The following is a 19,329-nucleotide window of genomic DNA, read 5'->3' on the forward strand; positions in this document are numbered from 1 at the left end:
AAAATTAAAATTCGAAAATTTTTTCTAAAGCCTCCAGGGGACTTCGTTTTCGCACGAAAAAATTTTATGTGCCCTTATTGCATCCGGACCCACAATTGTCATGAAGTTCCCAAATGAAAGGACTGGCATAGAAGAAAAAAACGAATTTTTCGCCGGCAAATGCCCCAATAATGCATTTGTTTATTAAATTGGTTACAAATATTTATAAAATTAATTTAAAAATTACAAACTTTTCTAAAATTAGCATAAAGTTCCTAATTAAAAAATGACATAGAAAAAAACAGAATTTTTCTGTCGAAAATGGCTGATCATTATATTGTTTTTATCAAAATTTCATGCAATATAACTAAAAAACGTAAAATTATGGAAAATCGCAAAAAAACATTCTTTCAACAAATAATTTGTTTATAAATTTTTTTGTTTATTATGTAATATTGGAATATCTTTAACTAATGTTACTCTATGAAACTTAACGATTTCAACCATTTTCATGTTATTGACGAGCACCTGGAACGTAAAATAGAAAAAAAGAAAATTTTTTCGTCATATTTGCTTGTTAATAAAAAAAATTGAACGCCTAATTTAAAAATCAGCTCCGACAACTCTCTTAGAAATCTTATAAGTTTTTTTTCAATTTTTTTTGTCCAAACCGTGCCATATTTGTGGGCTGTACGTTATTTTGAACCAAAAAAGTAATTTTTTCCCACTGTACGCAGGTAGGTATAACAAGAACTGCTCGGGGTGTGCGGTGCCCACTCAGGCGTGAACAAAACATAAGCGCTTACATCCGGACCTGTACTATATCGGGAGTTTTCCCCACCACCGGCAGTTCCAAAACCCGCACAATAGAAGAGTTTTACTTAACTTTGTTCCTTTCTTTTGAGTTCTTTTCGTTTGTTTTCTTTCTTCAGTTCTTTAGGTTTGCTGAGTAAATCCTCCTTGTGTAATGCATGTGCGTTGCGTGCTGTATGCATCATTATTTTATCTACGATAACAGATTTTAAATCCGGCACGAAATCATCTACCAGACTTTGAGCAATCAGACTTTTCTCTTGAAGATTTTCAACTAGGCACTCTTTGTCAATACAGAAGCCTCTTTCTAGTGCTGCGTTTTCCTGAGAAAGAATCAGGACCATTTTCATACAACAAAGCAGATCTCAGGACGGAGAGTGTACTTTTAATATATTCACTCGCAATCTGTCCAAACGGCACTCACTTCGTCCATAAGTCTTGTAGCATTCTCGAGCATGAGGTGTCTTGGTTAAGGCTGTGAATTCTTTTTTGATATTTCAAGCAATCGTACTAGAAGTTTTAAAGCAATATTATGATGATCGTACACCAAAGTTGGATTTAGACAAGAAACATATTCTGTTAGTTTGTGATTGAGAGGAGATATTTATTGCATTTTGTTAAGAATAGCAACGAGAATATCAGAGTAGCCATGGCGAAAAGTTTGAATGTCAAGATCTTTTAAGTCTGGAGTATTCCAAAGGACAGATCTGAATTCGCGATGAAACTTTTTTTTAAGATTTCAGGCTTGATAACTCGGACTGAATAATTTTGGAATGACCCAGTTAAATCGCTCAAGAGGAATAGAGCCATACGGCTTTCAGCCTAGAAGGCAGTTGGAAATTGCTCTATTTCTGTGGTCAAATACTCAAAAAACGCTTTTGGGTCTAAGCAATTTATCTTGGACCGCAGCAGCAATTGTTTCACCATTCCTTTTTTCAAGAACATTGCCATGTACTTCTTTATAAAATTTCTTCCTTCTTCAGTAAATTTCTCCCTCTTTTTGTTTTTCTCTCGTTCTGCTTTCAATGAATCTAGCATTATTGCACCCCTTCTAAATATTTTACCATTTTCTATCCAACGAAAATCGCAAATATTTAGTAGAAAAATTTGAGCGTCTGTGATTTCGGAGTAGTCTTGACGCCTGGCAGGGGAATCGCTAAAAAAAAGTAATAAGCAGCAAAAAATACTCCCATGAAATTCCAATGAGCAGCATTCCTGTCAGCTTTTAATCATTTCTGCGTAGAATGAATCCTACAACAATCTATATTCAATAGTGCAGAATAATCTTTTGAAGACAGTTTTAACTTTTAGCACAAATCATCAACCATTTTAAAATTAACGTTTCGACCTTCATTCCAATTTGGATAACATTGCCTACGTTTTTTTTTGCAGAGCTGCTTTGAATCCTTCACGAAGGTCTACGGGCCGTATGTAAACTAAGAAAGTCGATATAATATTTTGTAGCAAAATTTGATTTGTCTTATCGCACCTGTACCTTATTGCCAAGTCCATCTACTGACGCTGTGTAATTCTATTTACAGATTCCTCGAAGCCAACTGCAAGATGAATATAATTGTCGACAATCAATTCCAGTTTCTTCTTGAAATAAAACACATGTCTGTATTTTTCTTTATCAGACTCATTAATTTCCTTATCCTATTTATTATACAATTCAAAGTGAATAGATGCCTGGCAAAAATGTTTGTTCATATTCATCAACTTCCGCAATTGATCACATGTTAAAAACCTGTTGGTTTTTCTCCTTGTCCTAAATTTCTAAAGTTAGATTTGGAGTGATACTAAAAGATCAGAGCAATTTTTTGTCTTGTTTGAAGGGCACTTTGGTGTCATATTCCACGACAAAAAAAGGGTTGGGTACATTAATTTTGCACAGTTTCTGAAGCAGGATTTCAGTCTCGCTAACAAGTCAAGCAACCTCCGACCCTCTTGGCGTGTTTTCACGTACCTCTTCGCACACCGAAAGTTAAGAATGGACATCATTATCCGCGACCTTAAAATATTAGTGAGTGCAACTCACTAGGAGAAAACAGAGTAACAGAATTTTAAGGTGTGGAAGGCTCATAGATTACTTTCGAAAGAAGGATTTATTCCCGATTCTTTTCGTAAAATAGTTTGCTTGGAAACAACGAAAAATTATTTGGATAATTCTTAAAATAGAATTGAGTAAAAAGAAAAGTGTTTCAATTTCAGAGGTTCTTATTGGTAAGTCGTGCTGATTAAAAGTGATATTGAAAATTTAATTTTAATCTGACTTATTTCTTAAAATTGTCAACAAAGATAGACGCTAATATTCCAAGCTTTATAGTTTATACTAATATATATTTTAGAAAATTGGAGAGAACCTTTTTTTCATTTTTACTCCAACACCACTATTTGAAGATACCTTTGTGTCCTCCTACTACCACTTCTTTCCCAAGTCACACAACGCTTTTGAATCTCTTCTATAAAATACGCGCATATTACGTTTGCACTTATCAAAATATCTCTGGAATAATGCACTTCTAAAGGGTTGAATTCACTATACAGGGTGTCTAAAAAGTCCTGGGACGGTTGGATATTTCCTCAGGTAAAATATTTTTGAAAAAAGTGAAGGTCATTCCTGAAGTAAATTTCAACGAGGAATTCAATGGTGACCTTCATTTTTACCTTGAAGTTGACATTCATGGCTTTTTGAAGGTCAACTTTATTTTTTTTAATGGAAACCCCCTTTTTTACATCTGCAATCGATAGAACGGAAAATTCTGCGTTCAGGCACGTACCCAAGTCATAGGTCAAATGTAACGTTCAAGGTCAGTTAGAGGTCATTCGAAATTAACAAAGTTTTCCAAGAGGTCAGTGGAATTCCTGAAGTAAATTTCAACGAGCAATTCAATGGTGACCTTCATTTTGACCTTGAAGTTGACCTTCGTGGCTTTTTAAAGGTTAACTTTGTTTTTTTTTAAATGGAAACCCCCTTTTTTACATTCGCAATCGATAGAGCGGAAAATTCTACGTTTAGGTACGTACCCAAGTCATAGTTCAATTGTAAAATTTAAGGTCAGTTAGGGGTTATTTGAAATTAACAAAGCTTTCCAAGAGGTCAGTGTAATTCCTGAAGTGAATTTCAACGAGGAATTCATTGGTGAGCTCTGTATTGATCTTGGTTACAGCGTTTTGAATACTGTAAAATCATAAGGAAATTTTTCATTAAAAGTTACAGGTGTTCTGATGAGAATTCTGTTCCTCCCCGAAGACTTATACAGTCCTATACCGTTTTTCGATACCTAAGTCAATACCTAAGGTGATACCATAAGTCCTATACCGTTTTTCCATACGAATATTATGAATCGAAACTAAATTTACGTATTACGAGTACATACTTACTATCTTTCGCTAAAAGATTATTATGGCGCAAGCTAAACTCTCGGAAAGAGAGAGGGTATCTGTATTAATGATGCGTGGTTGGGGAGATCGAGTTTCATCTTATGATCAAGTTTGTTTGCTTTTTATTCGTATTTTTCGCAATGAAGAAGGGTTAAATCCTATCTCAAAATCAATAATTGAAAGAACTGTAAGGCGCTTTATGAATCATGAATTTATCAAGGACCTTCAGAGAACTGGTCGGCCAAAATCTGCAGGATCTAAGGAGATGCAGATGGACATAGCCCAAGCATTTGTTGAAAACCTACACCGTAGTTTACGTCGAGCCAGTGATAAGCGTGACGTTGCTCCTGAGACAGTCCGAAATATTTTAAAAAGCATTAATATCCATTCTTACAAAATTCATCTGGTGCAAGAGCTCAATGAAAACGATCCTGATAGTCGGGTTGAATTTTGTGAAATTATGATGGACAGATTTGATAGAGAACCTCTTTTCTTTTACAATACAGTATTTTCAGATGAATCTACTTTCACTTTAAAAGGTGAAGTTAACAGGCAAAATTTTAGATATTGGTCCGACACAAATCCTGATTGGATGTTGGAGAGTCACACACAATATCCACAAAAGATTAATGTCTGGGCCGGTATCTTGAATGATACATTGATAGGCCCTTTCTTCATCGATGGTAATCTCAATGTGCGTACATATGAAGAGCTTCTCAGAAACCAAATTGTCCAAGAATAAGGGAGATTACAGGCGATAATTTTCAAAATATTTGGTTCCAGCAGGACGGAGCAGCGGCTCATTACGTTAGGAAGGTTCGAGCATATTTGGTTATTCAATTCCCTCAAAGGTGGATTGGAAGAAGGGGTGAAATCGCGTGGCCTGCTAAATCTCCTAATCTGACGCCTCTCGACTATTTTCTTTGGGGTTATTTAAAGAGCAAAGTATACTCAACGCAACCGTAAAGCTTAGACGAATTGCAGAATCGGATTCTGCAACAGGCTACATTGATTGATACAATCGCATAGCTTTTTGTTAAGAAGCTCAAGGTTTTCAGTTCGAACATCTTCACTGAAGCGTGAGAGGCAAGGGTACTTACGCTAATCAAGCACCCCGAAACGTGAGGGGCAAGGGGACTCATGCTAATTAAGCAACCTGAAACGTGAGAGGCAAGGGGACTCACGCTAATCAAGCACCCCAAAGGGAACAGAATTTACTACGTCCGCGTCGTTTTTCCTGGGCAATGCTAAACGTAAACGTAAAAGACTTGGAAAAAACCATATAAAAACCTTGAAAAAACCTTGAAGATCATCACGAAGATCAATGTACAGCTCACCAATGAATTTCTCGTTGAAACTTACTTCAGGAATTGCACTGACCTCTTGGAAAACTTTGTTAATTTCAAATAACCTCTAACTGACCTTAAACGTTAAACTTGACCTATGACTTGTGTACGTTCCTGAACGTAGAATTTTTCGCTCTATCGATTGCAGATGTAAAAAACGAGATTTCCATTAAAAAAAACAAAGTTGACCTTCAAAAAGTCAAGAAGGTCAACTTCAAGGTCAAAATGAAGGTCACCATTGAAGTCCTCGTTGAAATTTACTTCCGGAATGACCTTCACTTTTTTGAAAAATATTTTACCTGAGGAAATATCCAACCGTCCCGGGACTTTTTAGACACCCTGTATATGTTACGGATAATACACGACGGCAGGGCATTTTGCATACTGCCAAGCCAATAGGCAAAGCGCCCAATACCGCTGTTAAGAACCCACTTTGAGAGGAACTTCGCGGTTTGCCCAAGCTGGAATGTTCAATACGCAAAATGCCCAGCACTCAATGGTCAAAGCTGCACGTTTGGCTTTATGCATCATGAAAACAGTGATATACGGCCAATTTACACCAATGGTAAAATTTTGGGTAGGTAGTTTCCCGCATGTCAGTTGTAAAATAGACACCGAACAGAAACGAATAAACTAGATGAAAAATGTAGAAAATTCAAATACAAATTTCGTATGATTCAGTTACATGTAAAAGTATAAGAAATTTCGTAAAATTTTTCGTTCATTTTGTGACACTATAACTACGTGAAGTTTAAAATATTGCTAATTGTGTTGATTTATATTATATACAGTTATAGAACTTAGAAATTTTCTACATCCTAAAAGATTTTAAATGAGAAAATTGATGGAATTATGATTGTTTTTCTGATCTGTTTTAATTAATTAAACCTCACTTTACATTTAAAAATCATAAGAGCACATAATATGTTATTGAAAAATTCTATTGTTGTGGAAATCGTGCAACAATCCTATTCAATGAATAAAAGTTTCATTTTGTCTTAATAAACATTGGCTCATTTTGTTTTATGAAACGTTCTCCACAATTATACTCGATAAAGTTTGATAAAAACCATTTCTTTTGAATTTGTTCCATACAAATTTATTTTCTCCAGAATGCAACGAGTAAAGTTGTAAAGAATGTTTCGAAGGGCAAAATGAATAATTGTTTATAGAGATTTGATACAAATTAAGATATGCTATAAAGAGGTTTAAGGGCATGCTCTTTGGTGACCACGTGACCAAACTAGTCCCCGGTTATAAACATTTTTTTTGGTGTTCACTGTGTCCACACGGATTCAGATATCGTGTTTAAAATTTGACATATTAAATAACAGGTACTAAAGAACGTTTGTATACATCAATATGTTTATAATTGTCAAGAAATTTTATTTATAAATTGATGAAATAGGATATTACCATTCAAGTTTTAGTTTTTTTTTACCATTAAATTTTCATGCACACACGTACCTATCATTATTTTTGGAGAGAATTGTGTACGATAATTTTCATTTTTTTTTGGTCCTAAAAATGAAAAATAAATTTCAAATTGGAAACATAGCAACATCAGCAATGTGCTAAAATTTACTCGCCTTGTCTTTCGCCCCGGACGAAATGTTATTTTTATTGTTTTTTTTTTATTAACTTAGAATCGTTTCACACTAGTATAAAAAATCCACAAGAATATATAACCATTAGAAAATTTTAATTATTTTCTCAAGATGCACATTTCTCAAGATGGGGCTGCGACGGATTTTCGAGTATCACATTATAAGATGTTCCTTGATTTTTTTAGATCGAGGCATATACTTTATCGATGTTTAAAGTTTATTTCTTATTCCTATAGTATTTTACTAGAAAACTTTCTTCCTAATTATAAAAATTTTGATATATACAAACGTTCCTTAGTGCTTTCTGTATAACTTCCTAAATCCTGAACACGATATCTCAATCCCTCTGAACGTAGTGAGAACCAAAAAAAAAATGAAAATTATCTGCAAAGTGCTATAACTCGAATGGTAATATCCTATTTCATCAATTTATAAATAAACTTTCTTTAAAATTATAAACATATTGATGCATACAAAAGTTCTTCAGAGACTAAATCGTCTAAACATTTACAAAAATTAATATAAGCAATACAATTTGCACATTCATTGCAAATCAAAAAAAATAAGTATCTGCACACACGTAAGCTATCCTTATTTTTGGAACTTTTTTTTAGCAATTTCTAGTGGAGAAAGAAATAAACTTCGAACGTCGATAAAGTCGAGATCACGTAACTAAGTTCGTTCATGAAATTTTTGTGTCGAATGATTTTCATTTGTTTGGTCCTCACTATATCCACACGGATTGAGATATCGTGTTCAGGATTTAGAAAGTTATACAGAACGCACTAAGGAACGTTTATATATATATCAAAATGTTTGTAATTACGAAGAAAGTTTGCTAGTAAAATACTATAGGAATAGAAAATAAACTTTTAACGTCGACAAAGTAGATGCCTCGATTAAAAAAAATCGAGGAACATCTTAGAATGTGATACTCGAAAAGTCCGACGCTGAGTCCCGGCGGTCGGTGCTCTATTAACTTTAGTTATCAGCTGATCGATTCAAAGCAAAAAATTTAATGTCAAGAATTATGGAAGTTGGTTGGAGAACTCCGAAGAGTAAATTTGAGCACTTTACCGGTGTTGGTATGTTTTCAATTTTAAATTTATCTTTTATTTTTAGGAGCAAAAAAATGGAAATCATTCTACACAAAAATTTCATGAACGAACTTAGTCACGTGACCTCGACTTTATCATCGTTCAAATTTTTTTTCTCCGCTAGAAAGCGCTAAAAATGCTCCAAAAATAATGATAGGTTACGTATGTGCAGATACTTATTTGCTGATTTGCAACGAATGTGCGAATTTGATTGCTTATATTAATTTTTGTCAATTTTTAGACGATTTAGTCCAAAATTTGTGTCAGCGCTCAATGTACGCAAATCAAAAAATTTGAACTGCATCAAACCAAAATATATCTGGAAAGTGCTGCAACTCGAATGGTAATATCCTATTTCATCAAGTTATAAATAAACATTCTTGAAAATTATAAACATATTGATGTATATAAACGTTCTTTAGTGCCTTTTATTTAATATGTGAAATTTTAAACGCGATATCTGAATCCGTGTCGACACAGTGAACACCAAAAAAAATGTTTATAACCGGGGACTAGTTTGGTTACGTGATCACCGAAGAGCATGCCCTTAAAAAACACCAAACGTCAACACACTATTGTTAAAAAAATTATTTTAATTACAAAAAATGTCTTCTAAAATATATATATTGCTGAATCTTTCAAAATAAACTGGAATTGATTGCCGCTATATTTTTCCTGCATTCATAAACTGTTTTCTAATTTAATAAATTTCGACTCAATTTAATCAATGAATTTAAAGTTGAAAAATGACAAAAACTTGTGGTCGCGCCATTTTATAATGGCTGTTTCAATTTTTCGTCTTCCTGTCTATAAAAAATGTAATATATGTTGCTACATATATATGCCTGTGTGTGTGACGCGAACGGAGAAAATACCCCTAAGCGCCCTAGCGTAGATTTTGAAGCAAAAGCAAGAGAAATGGCGACGAGCCGACAGGACTCCCGCTGAACGATTAATTAACAAGTCTTTTTTCATACTATAAATGGCATGTACAATTTTTCTGACTTCGCCATTTTAAAGAGTTAGTTCTGATTCATATGAAAAGCTCATAAGCTGGAAATAGATTTTTGGACGCTTAGGGGTCTTTTCTCAGATCACGTCAAACACACACGCTCAAGCATACGCATCCTGTATATAAGTGCATGTACCAAGGGTTTCTGCTGAATATGGTTATAGTAATTGATAGGCAGCTGAGAATAATTGTCCAGGGTTGGTCACAAAGGAATTAAGCGCCAAGCGAGAGCGTAACTACCGTTGCGAAAGCTGAATGGCCCCTGGGTGATACTCTAGGAGCTGGGTGTAATCCTGTGTGCCGTTCTAGGTCCACAGGATTTTTTTATTGAATATCATGTAAAATTTTGTCCTGATAACGAAAAAATAGCCCCCCTCCCCTGAAAAATGCCGGAGTTTCGAGATATACGCGTTTTATTTGTTTGTTAATTAATGCGATATCCCTGTTACAATTTCGAGTCTTTCGAAAGTTTAAATATATGGCCGGCTAGAAATCCGATGTAGGAAAAGAAATGTCCTTTACCATTTTTTGATTTATTCGATTGTTAACATTAAAAATAAACAATTACGTTGAAAAGAGAGGAAAAATAACATTGTTCTTATTTTAGTTAAAATATTGATTTCACAGAAAAAAGCGTTAAACAAAAGTTGGACTACTCACAGAGGGGAATTTTTGTCCAAGAGAAAATTTTTTGATAAAAGTTATCGATTTCGAGAAAACATCAATCAAAGAAATAACAAATTCAGAGCCAGGATAGAAAGGTGGTTTTCTTTGTAGGAAACAATTTTATCAAGAAATTTCTAGAGATAAAAGATACTTCTTTTTGGGTCTACTTCAACTTTCATCAGGAAAATTTATTATAATGTTTATATTTAACAAGTTAATGAGCATTTATGAAAGTAAACATGTTGACGTGCTGTACATTTAGAAATTTTTGAACATCTTCTGGAAATTTTTATATGGACAAAGGAAGTTTTAAATAAAAAATTAGCGTCAGCCAGTTTAAAATCAAATAATAACTCCTTATGCTATAAACAATAATACACTAAGTCTCTTTATCAACTTCTAATAATCGCAGGGACTTGTAATAAAGCTGCATAATTTTCATAAAAATTAAATAATAAAATGGGTTTTAAAAAATATTACTATTATTTATACTTTGTTTATTATTAAATTATATTTTTTTGGTCAAAATCTAATGGGTCCTTATTGCTACGTTAAAGGAAAAGTTTACGGTGGCGGCATGCGGCCCCCATGAACATTAATTGTTTATTTTTATGTTAACAATTGATTGAATCAAACAATGGTGGAGGACATTCCTCTTCCTACATTGGGTTTCTACCCGAACATATATTTAAACTTTCGAAAAACTCCAAATTTTAACAGGGACATTACATTAATTAAAAAGTAATCAAAACGCGATTATCTCAAAAGTGCGGCATTTTTCAGGCGGATGGGGGGGGGGCACCCTACTTTTTCGTAATCAGCACATTTTACATGATATTCAATAAGAAAAATTCTGCGGACCTAGAATGGCATACAGGATCACACCCAGCTCATAGAGTATAAGGTGTCTCGAACGGTGACACTGAGATACCGGACGACCTCTCAGACTGGGCAGCCTTATCCCTGAATGCGTGGCTCTCCAAGGATGGACGAAGCCCACTCGCTAGCTTCTCATAGGAATCACAATGTTAACACCAAACATAGTTGTAGTAAGTGCGGTTCAAAAAAATCGAACCTCTGATGGCAATCTCGCATGTTTCGCATCAACGTCTTTGAAACCACACGGAACTCCCGATAAGGGGATGAACTGGATGACGAGCTTCGTGGAGATTTTACCCAAAAATTCGACCTCTGGAATATCAATTGTGGTGTGTACAATGCAGCAAGAGCTTTAGCGGAATGTAACCCACAAAAATATCAATGGCTCATCATAAGACTAAAAGACGAATGCATCAACTCACTACACATATAGGCTAGACAAGACAGTACGCGTCACGCGTTCGGTGTGTGATTGACTACATAACATCTAGCAGGAATTTCACCGTCAAGGTTCGCCACTTCGCACGCGAACGGCGGATCCGTTATCACACACTTAACAAGTCAAAGCTGCTGACCATCAGACAGCACTTTGTTGACTGAATGTCAGTATTATCTGATGCTAGGAGAAGTCTAGAACGGAGGAAGAGGTGGGCCAGAGAAAACCAACTATTTTTCTCTGACCTGTCTCGACTCTTCTAAGATCCTCCAGTTACTGTCGACCATCCGCCCAAGCCAGAGAAGGACCAAGCATTTTGGAAAGAAGTCTACGAAGTCCCACATCTACTGAAAGAACACTCAAAGATCATAAATAGATTCAAGGATCTGTACAATGCCCTCATAACACCTGAGGAAGAATGCCCACCTATCACTACCGATAAAGTTAATAAAAGTAGTAAGAGGCATGAAGAACTATTCCGCTCTGAGACCAGACGGTATCAAGACTTTCTGCTGGAAGAAGTTTCCTTCAACCCAACAGCATCTGACCCGCATTTTCACCTCATGTCTAAAGTCCGAAAATCACTGCCAAGGAGAAGGAAAAGGAGGAGAAGTATCAAGCTGCAAAGACTGTACCCAAAGTAATCGGTTAAAGTAATTGTCCTTGCGATTAATCGTTCAATACATCTCTATACACACACCACACACGTGTATGTTTTGTGTGTGACGCGATCTGAGAAAATACCCCTAAACGTCCTAGTGTAGATTTTAGAGGAGAAGCAAGAGAAGAAGGTAATTTGAAGCAAATTGTTTGAAATCGACAAATTGACAAATATGTATCATTTCTAATTCAAAGCGTTCAAAATAAAACAATTTTATTTTTAATTGAATAATCATGAAATTGAATAATTTTAGACAGAAATTTCCAGAATAGTACAATTTAAAAACGTTAAAAATTAAACATTTTTAGCTTCGAATTTTGGAAATAGAATCATTTAAAATCCAAAAGAATTAAAATTTTATTACTTCGAATTCGAAGCTTCAAAATTAACCAATTTTATTTTTAAATGAATAATCACAAATTGAATGATTTCAAATTAAAGTTTCGAAAATATGACAATTAAAAAACGTTAAAAAATAATCATTTTCAGATTCGAATTTTGAAAATAAAATCATTTAAAATTTGAGGAATTTCGATTTTATTACTTCGAATTAAAAGCATTCAAAATTAAATAATTAAAAATTAAAACATTTAAACAATTTTAAATTCAAAGCGATTAAAATTTAAAATTTTAAACTAAATTGAATCTTTCAAAGCTTCTGAAGCTCTGGAATCACAAATCTAACTGAAACCATTTAATATATCAATCATTTTACGCAAATTTAAATCGTTTGAATTCAATCATTTTAAAATTGTTAATAATACTTAAAAAATTGAAAAAAATTTTAATTGCAAAATTAAAATTTATGAAAGATAAATGAACTATCAACGTAAAAGTTCAGAAATCTGAAAATTGTAACTACGAAAAATTAAAGGAATTATTCAATTCCTGCGGTATCAATTTTCGATAGCTTGATTTAGATCTATTTTGGTTTTAAGGTCATGTGATGAGTGGGTCACGTGACCAGATTCCTACCTTAGCGACACTTTTTATTTCCTAACTTATATTCACACGAAGCGCCCCTTTGAGTTGAAAATTTCGGATATTAGACAAGAAGCACGAAGAATTGTGGTTCTGGTCCTAAATTTGTATAATTATGCCAAAAGTTTTTTGTTGTAAATATTTTTTTTTCTTTTCATAATCATTAAAGTTTAGAACTAGACCCACCTTTCTTTGTGCTTTTTATTTATTATCCCAAATTTTCAACTCGATGTGGCGCTTCGTGTCAAAATAAGTTGAGGAATAAAAAAGTGGCGATAAGGTAGGAATCTGGTCACGTGACCCACTCGTCACATGACCTTAAACACCATTCTTATTTTTTTAATTTCAAATTGTTTAATTTTTATAACTTGCTTTAGAATTATTATTTATCCTTGAAATTATTTATTAAAATCTTCAGTTAAAAATGGGACAATTTAAAGATATTAAGGTAAATGTTCCAGTAATCATTAAGGCCCTAATAATCGTGATTTTTTTTTATAATTTGAATATATTGATAGAAATTTGTTAGAAGTAACATTTAATGATAAAACACCCATATTTTTAACATTTTATAGTTCACGAATACTGAGAAGTTTACCTTACAATAAAAAAAAAAGAAAAAAGAAAGAATTACAGAACAAGATTTCTATAATATGATTCTAATGTTTGAAATTGCACAATTTAAAGATTTTAAATTAGAAATTAGTTTATGTTTACATTTAAATTATTAAATTAAAAACTATCAAGGATTTTAACATAAAATTGTGAAATAATTAATAGCGAAATTGTCTTGGTATTTTTAATATTTGAATTTAAAAGTATAACATTGTAAACTTTGAAATCCGAAACCTCCAAAAAGTAAGAAATTTCAAAACAAAGATTTCCGATTTTAAGCTTTTGAAGAAAAAAAAACAATTTAGTTTCAAGGCCTCAAAGATTGAACTGTTTTAGAATTGAGCAATCAAAACTATAATTTTAAGGGTGTTGGTTCAGTCCGACTTTGAATTTTTTTTCATAGGTACGACAGAGATTCCATATGTATAATTTCCGAAGGATTTGTGAATGAAAGAAAGAAAACATGTCGAATATACGGGGTTTTGCGAGATCCTCGGATCCATAAAATGTTGAAAAATCAAAAAATTTGTTGAGGAAATGATTATCTTCCCAACAAATATGAATTTTTCGAAAGATAGACACCAGTGGCTAGGAGACGCCAGCATTTGAACGATTAGAATCGTTTCCTAATTTATTTTTTTACTCACAATTCGGATATAATAGAGGAATTCTAGAGATCAACGGCTCTTTCAAAGGGCCAGGCCTTGATGATGGTGTCCCCAAATTTTGCGAAATACATTGCGAAATGGTGCAAAAAGCAGAGAGAACTGACAAGCCCTGTTTGTTTTTGTAACTGTATTGGAATTAACCACCAGGCTAGCTGTTACCTTCACTCTATACACAGAATCGGGGCGCCCTTCGTTATCGACCGTGGGTCAAGACTACAATTCTCAAAGGGGAAAACCTCCTCTGGGACATTGACTTTTTGATGACACTATCATCAATCAATATTACTTCAAAAATAATAAGACACGTGTCCCCGATTTTTTGGTCCCTTGTAAGAACTATGAGCGTTTGTAAATCATATTAGCCAAGGGTGCAGAACCTGTACCGGTTCACGCACATAGACTCCCCATCAAGCTCCATTGGTTCAGTGCAAAAGAGTCTGACTGCTAAACACGCTGTCGTGGGTTCGAATGTTTTTCTTAAATTTTTTTTTCGTATTGTAAACATGTCAAATAATAATTTCTAATGCTTCCCCGGCGAATAAATTATTTGTTTGAAAAATATTACTGGGAAATAAATATCATGCAGCTACTTTTCGTCCATGCGCGTGAACCGGTACAGGTTCTGCACCCTTGGCTATTTATTTCCCAGTAATATTTTTCAAAAAAATAATTCATTCGCCGGGGCAGTATTAAAAATTATTACTTGACATGTTTACAATACGAAAAAAACGTTGAGAAAACGATTCGAACCGACGGCAGCGTGTTTAGCAGTCAGGCTCTTTTCCACTGAACCAGCGGAGATTGATGGGAGTCCATGCGCGTGAACCGGTACAGGTTCTGCACCCTTGGCTAATGTGATTTACAAACGCTCATAGTTCTTACAAGGGACTAAAAAATCCGGGACACGTGTCTTATTATTTTTGAAGTAATATCGATTGATGATAATCTCATAAAAAAGTCAATGTCCCAGAAGAGGTTTTCGCCTTTGAGAATTGTAGTCTTGACCCACGGTCGATATCGAAGGGCGGCCCGATTCTGCGTACAGAGTGAAGGTAACAGCTAGCCAGGTGGTTGATTCCAATACAGTTACAAAAACGCAGACAGGGCATGTCAATTCTCTCTGCTTTTTGCTCCATTTCGCAACGCGTATTCCCAAGACCTGGCCCTTTGGAAGAGCCGTTGATCTCTAGAATTCTTCTATTATGTCAGAATTGTGAGTAAAAAAATAAATTAGCAAACGATTCTAATCATTCAAATGCTGGCGTCTCCTACCCGCTGGTGTCTATCTTTCGAAAAATTCATACTTGTTGGGAAGATAATCATTTCCTCAACAAATTTTTTGATTTTTCAACATTTTATTGATCCGAGGATCTCGCAAAACCCCGGATATTCGTCAAGTTTTCTTCTTTCGTTCACAAATCCTTTGGAAAAAATATACACGGAGTCAGTGCCGTACCTATTTAAAAAATTCAAAGTCGGATTGAACCAACACCCTTAAATTGAAATTATAGTTTCTAATTGGAAACTTTCAAAATTAATTAATCCAAACTTAAAGCTTTAAGAATTAAACAAATTAAAACTTCATTTTAAAATTAAAGGAATGATTACAAGCGGATCTTAAAACTAATCGTTAAAAATACTTGATTTTTAAATTTTACAGTAGGTGTTTTTAAATTCACTTATTTTAATCTAAAACGCAAATAACACCAAAAGTACAGTTCCGACTTTCTCCCGGTACGCCCGGGTAGGTGGCAACCCTGTTAACTTTAAAAAAAATCCAAAATTAAATTTGGCCAATTGTGAGAATAATTAATCTTCCTGTAAAAAAATATGTTTGATATTACTGAATCTGGACGTCTTACTCGCACTAGTAGCACAACTTTGTTCTTTTTATTAACTTAATCTTTTCTAGCCTGTCTAGTTAGCCCTTTTATTCTTTTCTGCTTGCTCATATTTTGGACGTTGCGGTTGATCGAAGTAAATAACCATGAATACGTTAACATTTCTTTACAAATTCAATGTTCACATTTTTCTTGACAGTTTGACGATTACAGCACTTCCGCGGAATAGAAAAACAATTTAAAAAAAGAATACGTCTATAGAACTCCACAAACACAAAACTTGAGGTGACTGAACTGCAAGTAGTTTGCAGTTTCCAAACAAACCAATCAGATAGAACATGTTTGCTTTGCTCTGGATAAATCTGGTCATAATTGTAAATTCGTATTGCGACAAATATTTAAAAGTGAATGCTTGTATCAGCGTCCTACCTGTACATCGAAATGTGTGGTGGTATCTTGAGGTTGAGGAGGACCTTGCTGCTGCTGTTGCTGGGAGGGTGGAGGGCCTTGTGGAGGTGGTGGTCCCTGGGCTCCAAAGAGTTGCGAGTGTGGATGTTGAAGATGATGAGTTGGTGGAGCTTGATGATGTTGTAAATGGTGAGGAGGTGCGGGAGCGAAGGCTGCCATAAAATGTTCATCATTACCATCAACACCAGGTTTCAGGAGTACGACACCTCCGGCACCAGCGTTAACAGCTAAAGTGGCCGCATTCTTTTGAAATTCCTCTTCTCCTGGCGATGGTTGCCGACTTCCCGGTGTGCGACTGTTGATGCAAACAAAACTTCTTTTATTTTGTAAAATTAAATTTACTTTACTGACTGGAATGAAAACAACCGTACTATGTTGACTATGTCTAGGCAGCGCTCATATTGACGAAACGCGTTAGTTATATGGTGCGCCGAGAAGCGTTTTTAACGTTGCTTAATATGCGTGAGTGCCACGAGTTTAAAAAAATCATAATTATAACTGAAAATGGCCCCCAAAAAGAGTGGGTCTTTGTGTTGCATGGTCGGCAGTGTTAACCCTTGCTTGCCACACTTCTGCTGAGTAACACGCTTGGTACCTGGGGCCCACAAAGACCCCAGCGTAGAAAATTGTTAATAAAAACAAAACTACTCGATAGATTCACTTGAACTTTTTTTATAGGTTCTTGGAGTGTTAATTAAAAGTAATGTATAGGTTTTACAGACAAAATTAATATTTCAGTATGTTAAGAAAAATACTGAATTTGGTGAAATTGTAAAAATGACCGTTTTTACAAAAAAGTGTTTTTAAGAAATTTTGTTTGTAAAAGGAGCTAAAAATTTAGGGTTGTCTTCTTCTAGTATGCCATTATTATAAAAAAACTAGTATTCACTTATCTATCGTAAAAAACATATTCATTTTAACAAATGAATGTTGGAATTTTGCGAAAAAATAAACTTGACATTTTCAAACAGAAATCAGTTTATCAGAGCATACAAAATATAAAAGCATACAAAATTTTGTTTGTAATTTGAAAATCAGACAAATAAATTTTGAACGTTCTTGCCACACTGGGGTCCATATGGACCCCCAGTGGTAAGCAAGGGTTAACAATCGCTTGAACTCGCCGGGAACTTATTTTTGTGCATTTCTAACGAAAGTGCACCATAAAAGTTTGTCTAGAACAGGGCTCGCCACTTCAAGAAGGTGCTGGCTGGCTGGCTTCCTGTCATTTTTTTCTTCGTTTTCCAGGAATCGAGCGAAGGGTTACGGTCACGGTAAATTACGTTTTGCCGTCATTCACGCCGGGGGATCTGAACTTTTGTACTTGAATTTACAATACAATTAATTTCCAACTTCAATTACATTTTCAATTTACAAAGTAAATCAAATTTGCCTGCAAATTAAACCTCAAATTAAAGCTTCAAAAAGGTGGAAAAATTAGGAGAGTTTTGAATTAAAATTCAGAAAGAAAAAAAAACGATTGCCGCCAAAATCCCTTCTTCTTTATTTTGAAGAGTGTAAACTCTACTCTATAATGGCCGTGAAGGGCTAGGGACTAGTCGAACGACAATATTTATTAGGGCCAGTTTGACCTAGTCTCTTGGCTGCCACTGGCAGCCATTGCAATAAATGGCTGCCTTCTGGTGAGCCCTGGTCTAGAACCAGAAGAATTAAACAAAGATTTTTCAATTCACTATAACGAAGAATTTCATGAATTTATTTCTACAAAAAAGATCAAGATGCAAATAAAGATTCAAGGTGCTATTTTCAGTTCAAACAAAAAATAGAAACTTAATTCTAAGATGTTGAGTTGCTAAATTAAAGAACATGAGTTTTATTAGAAAAATTGAACCAATTTCAAGTAAATCATTCAAGAATTTTTATATTCCAATTTCATGGGCTTTGAAAATCGTCTTTGGTTTTTTTTAGAAAATGGAGACTTAAGATTTTAGGTTGGAATTTGATTGATGCTTTGGAGCTGAAAAAAGTGGCAAAAAGTTTTATTTAAGAGCTGTGTCTTCAAAAATATAGAATTATTTTATTATTTTGTTGTATTGAAAAACTTTTAGAAGGGAAATGTGGTCAGAAAGAGGTTTAAAAAAAGATAGGAGATTAGGAAATAAAAAAGAAGGAGAAGAAAAAGATGGGCGACAATAACAGTCACCTATCTTATTTTTAAGGAAAGTGGAAGAAACAGTTTTATTTTTTTTCCCAGATGCCACATTTTTAATTTTTTTGTTTTTTAATATATAATGAAATCGTTAATTTTAACTAGAAAAGAAACTATTTCAAACTTTCACTATTTTCACAACTATTTTGATACTTTTTCACATCTGATTGCACAGTATCTAGCCCACTGACGCGTTGGAAAATTGCTGTTAGGTATCACCGTAGCGCTAGCCGTATACCTGCACATCCTCAATGCAGGCGTACTCAAACTAGAAGTGACTACGAGGGTAGTTCAATAAGTCCTTAGAATGAAGTATAAAATCAATTTTATTTGGGTAAATTTTTTTTTATTTTTCAACATAATCTCCTTGGAGCTCTATACACTTGGTCAATCGCTTTTCAAGTTTTTTTAATCCTTCAGAAAAGTGCGTTTTCGGAAGTTCCTCAAAATAAGCACTTACAGAGGCAATGACGTCTTCGTTGTCTGGAAATCTCTGTCCACCGAGCCATTTTTTCCAGTTTGGAAATAAGAAAAAGTCACTGGGGGCTAAATCTGATGAATACGGTGGGTGTTCGACCAATTCGAATTTTAGTTCTTCAATTTGAACCATTGAAACGAAGCATGTGTGAACTCGGGCGTTGTCGTGATGAAAGAGAATTTTTTTTCTCGCCAAATGTGGTCGTTTTTTTTTTAATTTCTTCTTTCA

The 19,329-nt window shown here is 34.3% G+C and overlaps 1 protein-coding gene across 1 annotated transcript in view; it reads right to left on the minus strand.

The window, feature by feature from the left end:
• LOC117170348 (maternal protein pumilio-like) overlaps positions 1 to 19,329 on the minus strand; it is a 50,181-nt gene that overhangs the window by 12,396 nt on the left and 18,456 nt on the right. Inside the window, exon 3 of the mRNA XM_033357088.1 lies at positions 16,415 to 16,748. Coding sequence (XP_033212979.1) covers positions 16,415 to 16,748 — 334 coding nt within the window. The remainder of the gene's footprint in view (positions 1 to 16,414; positions 16,749 to 19,329) is intronic.

Source organism: Belonocnema kinseyi, chromosome 1 (genome assembly GCF_010883055.1).
Source record: "Belonocnema kinseyi isolate 2016_QV_RU_SX_M_011 chromosome 1, B_treatae_v1, whole genome shotgun sequence".
In the NCBI taxonomy this organism is placed as follows: Eukaryota; Metazoa; Arthropoda; class Insecta; order Hymenoptera; family Cynipidae; genus Belonocnema; species Belonocnema kinseyi.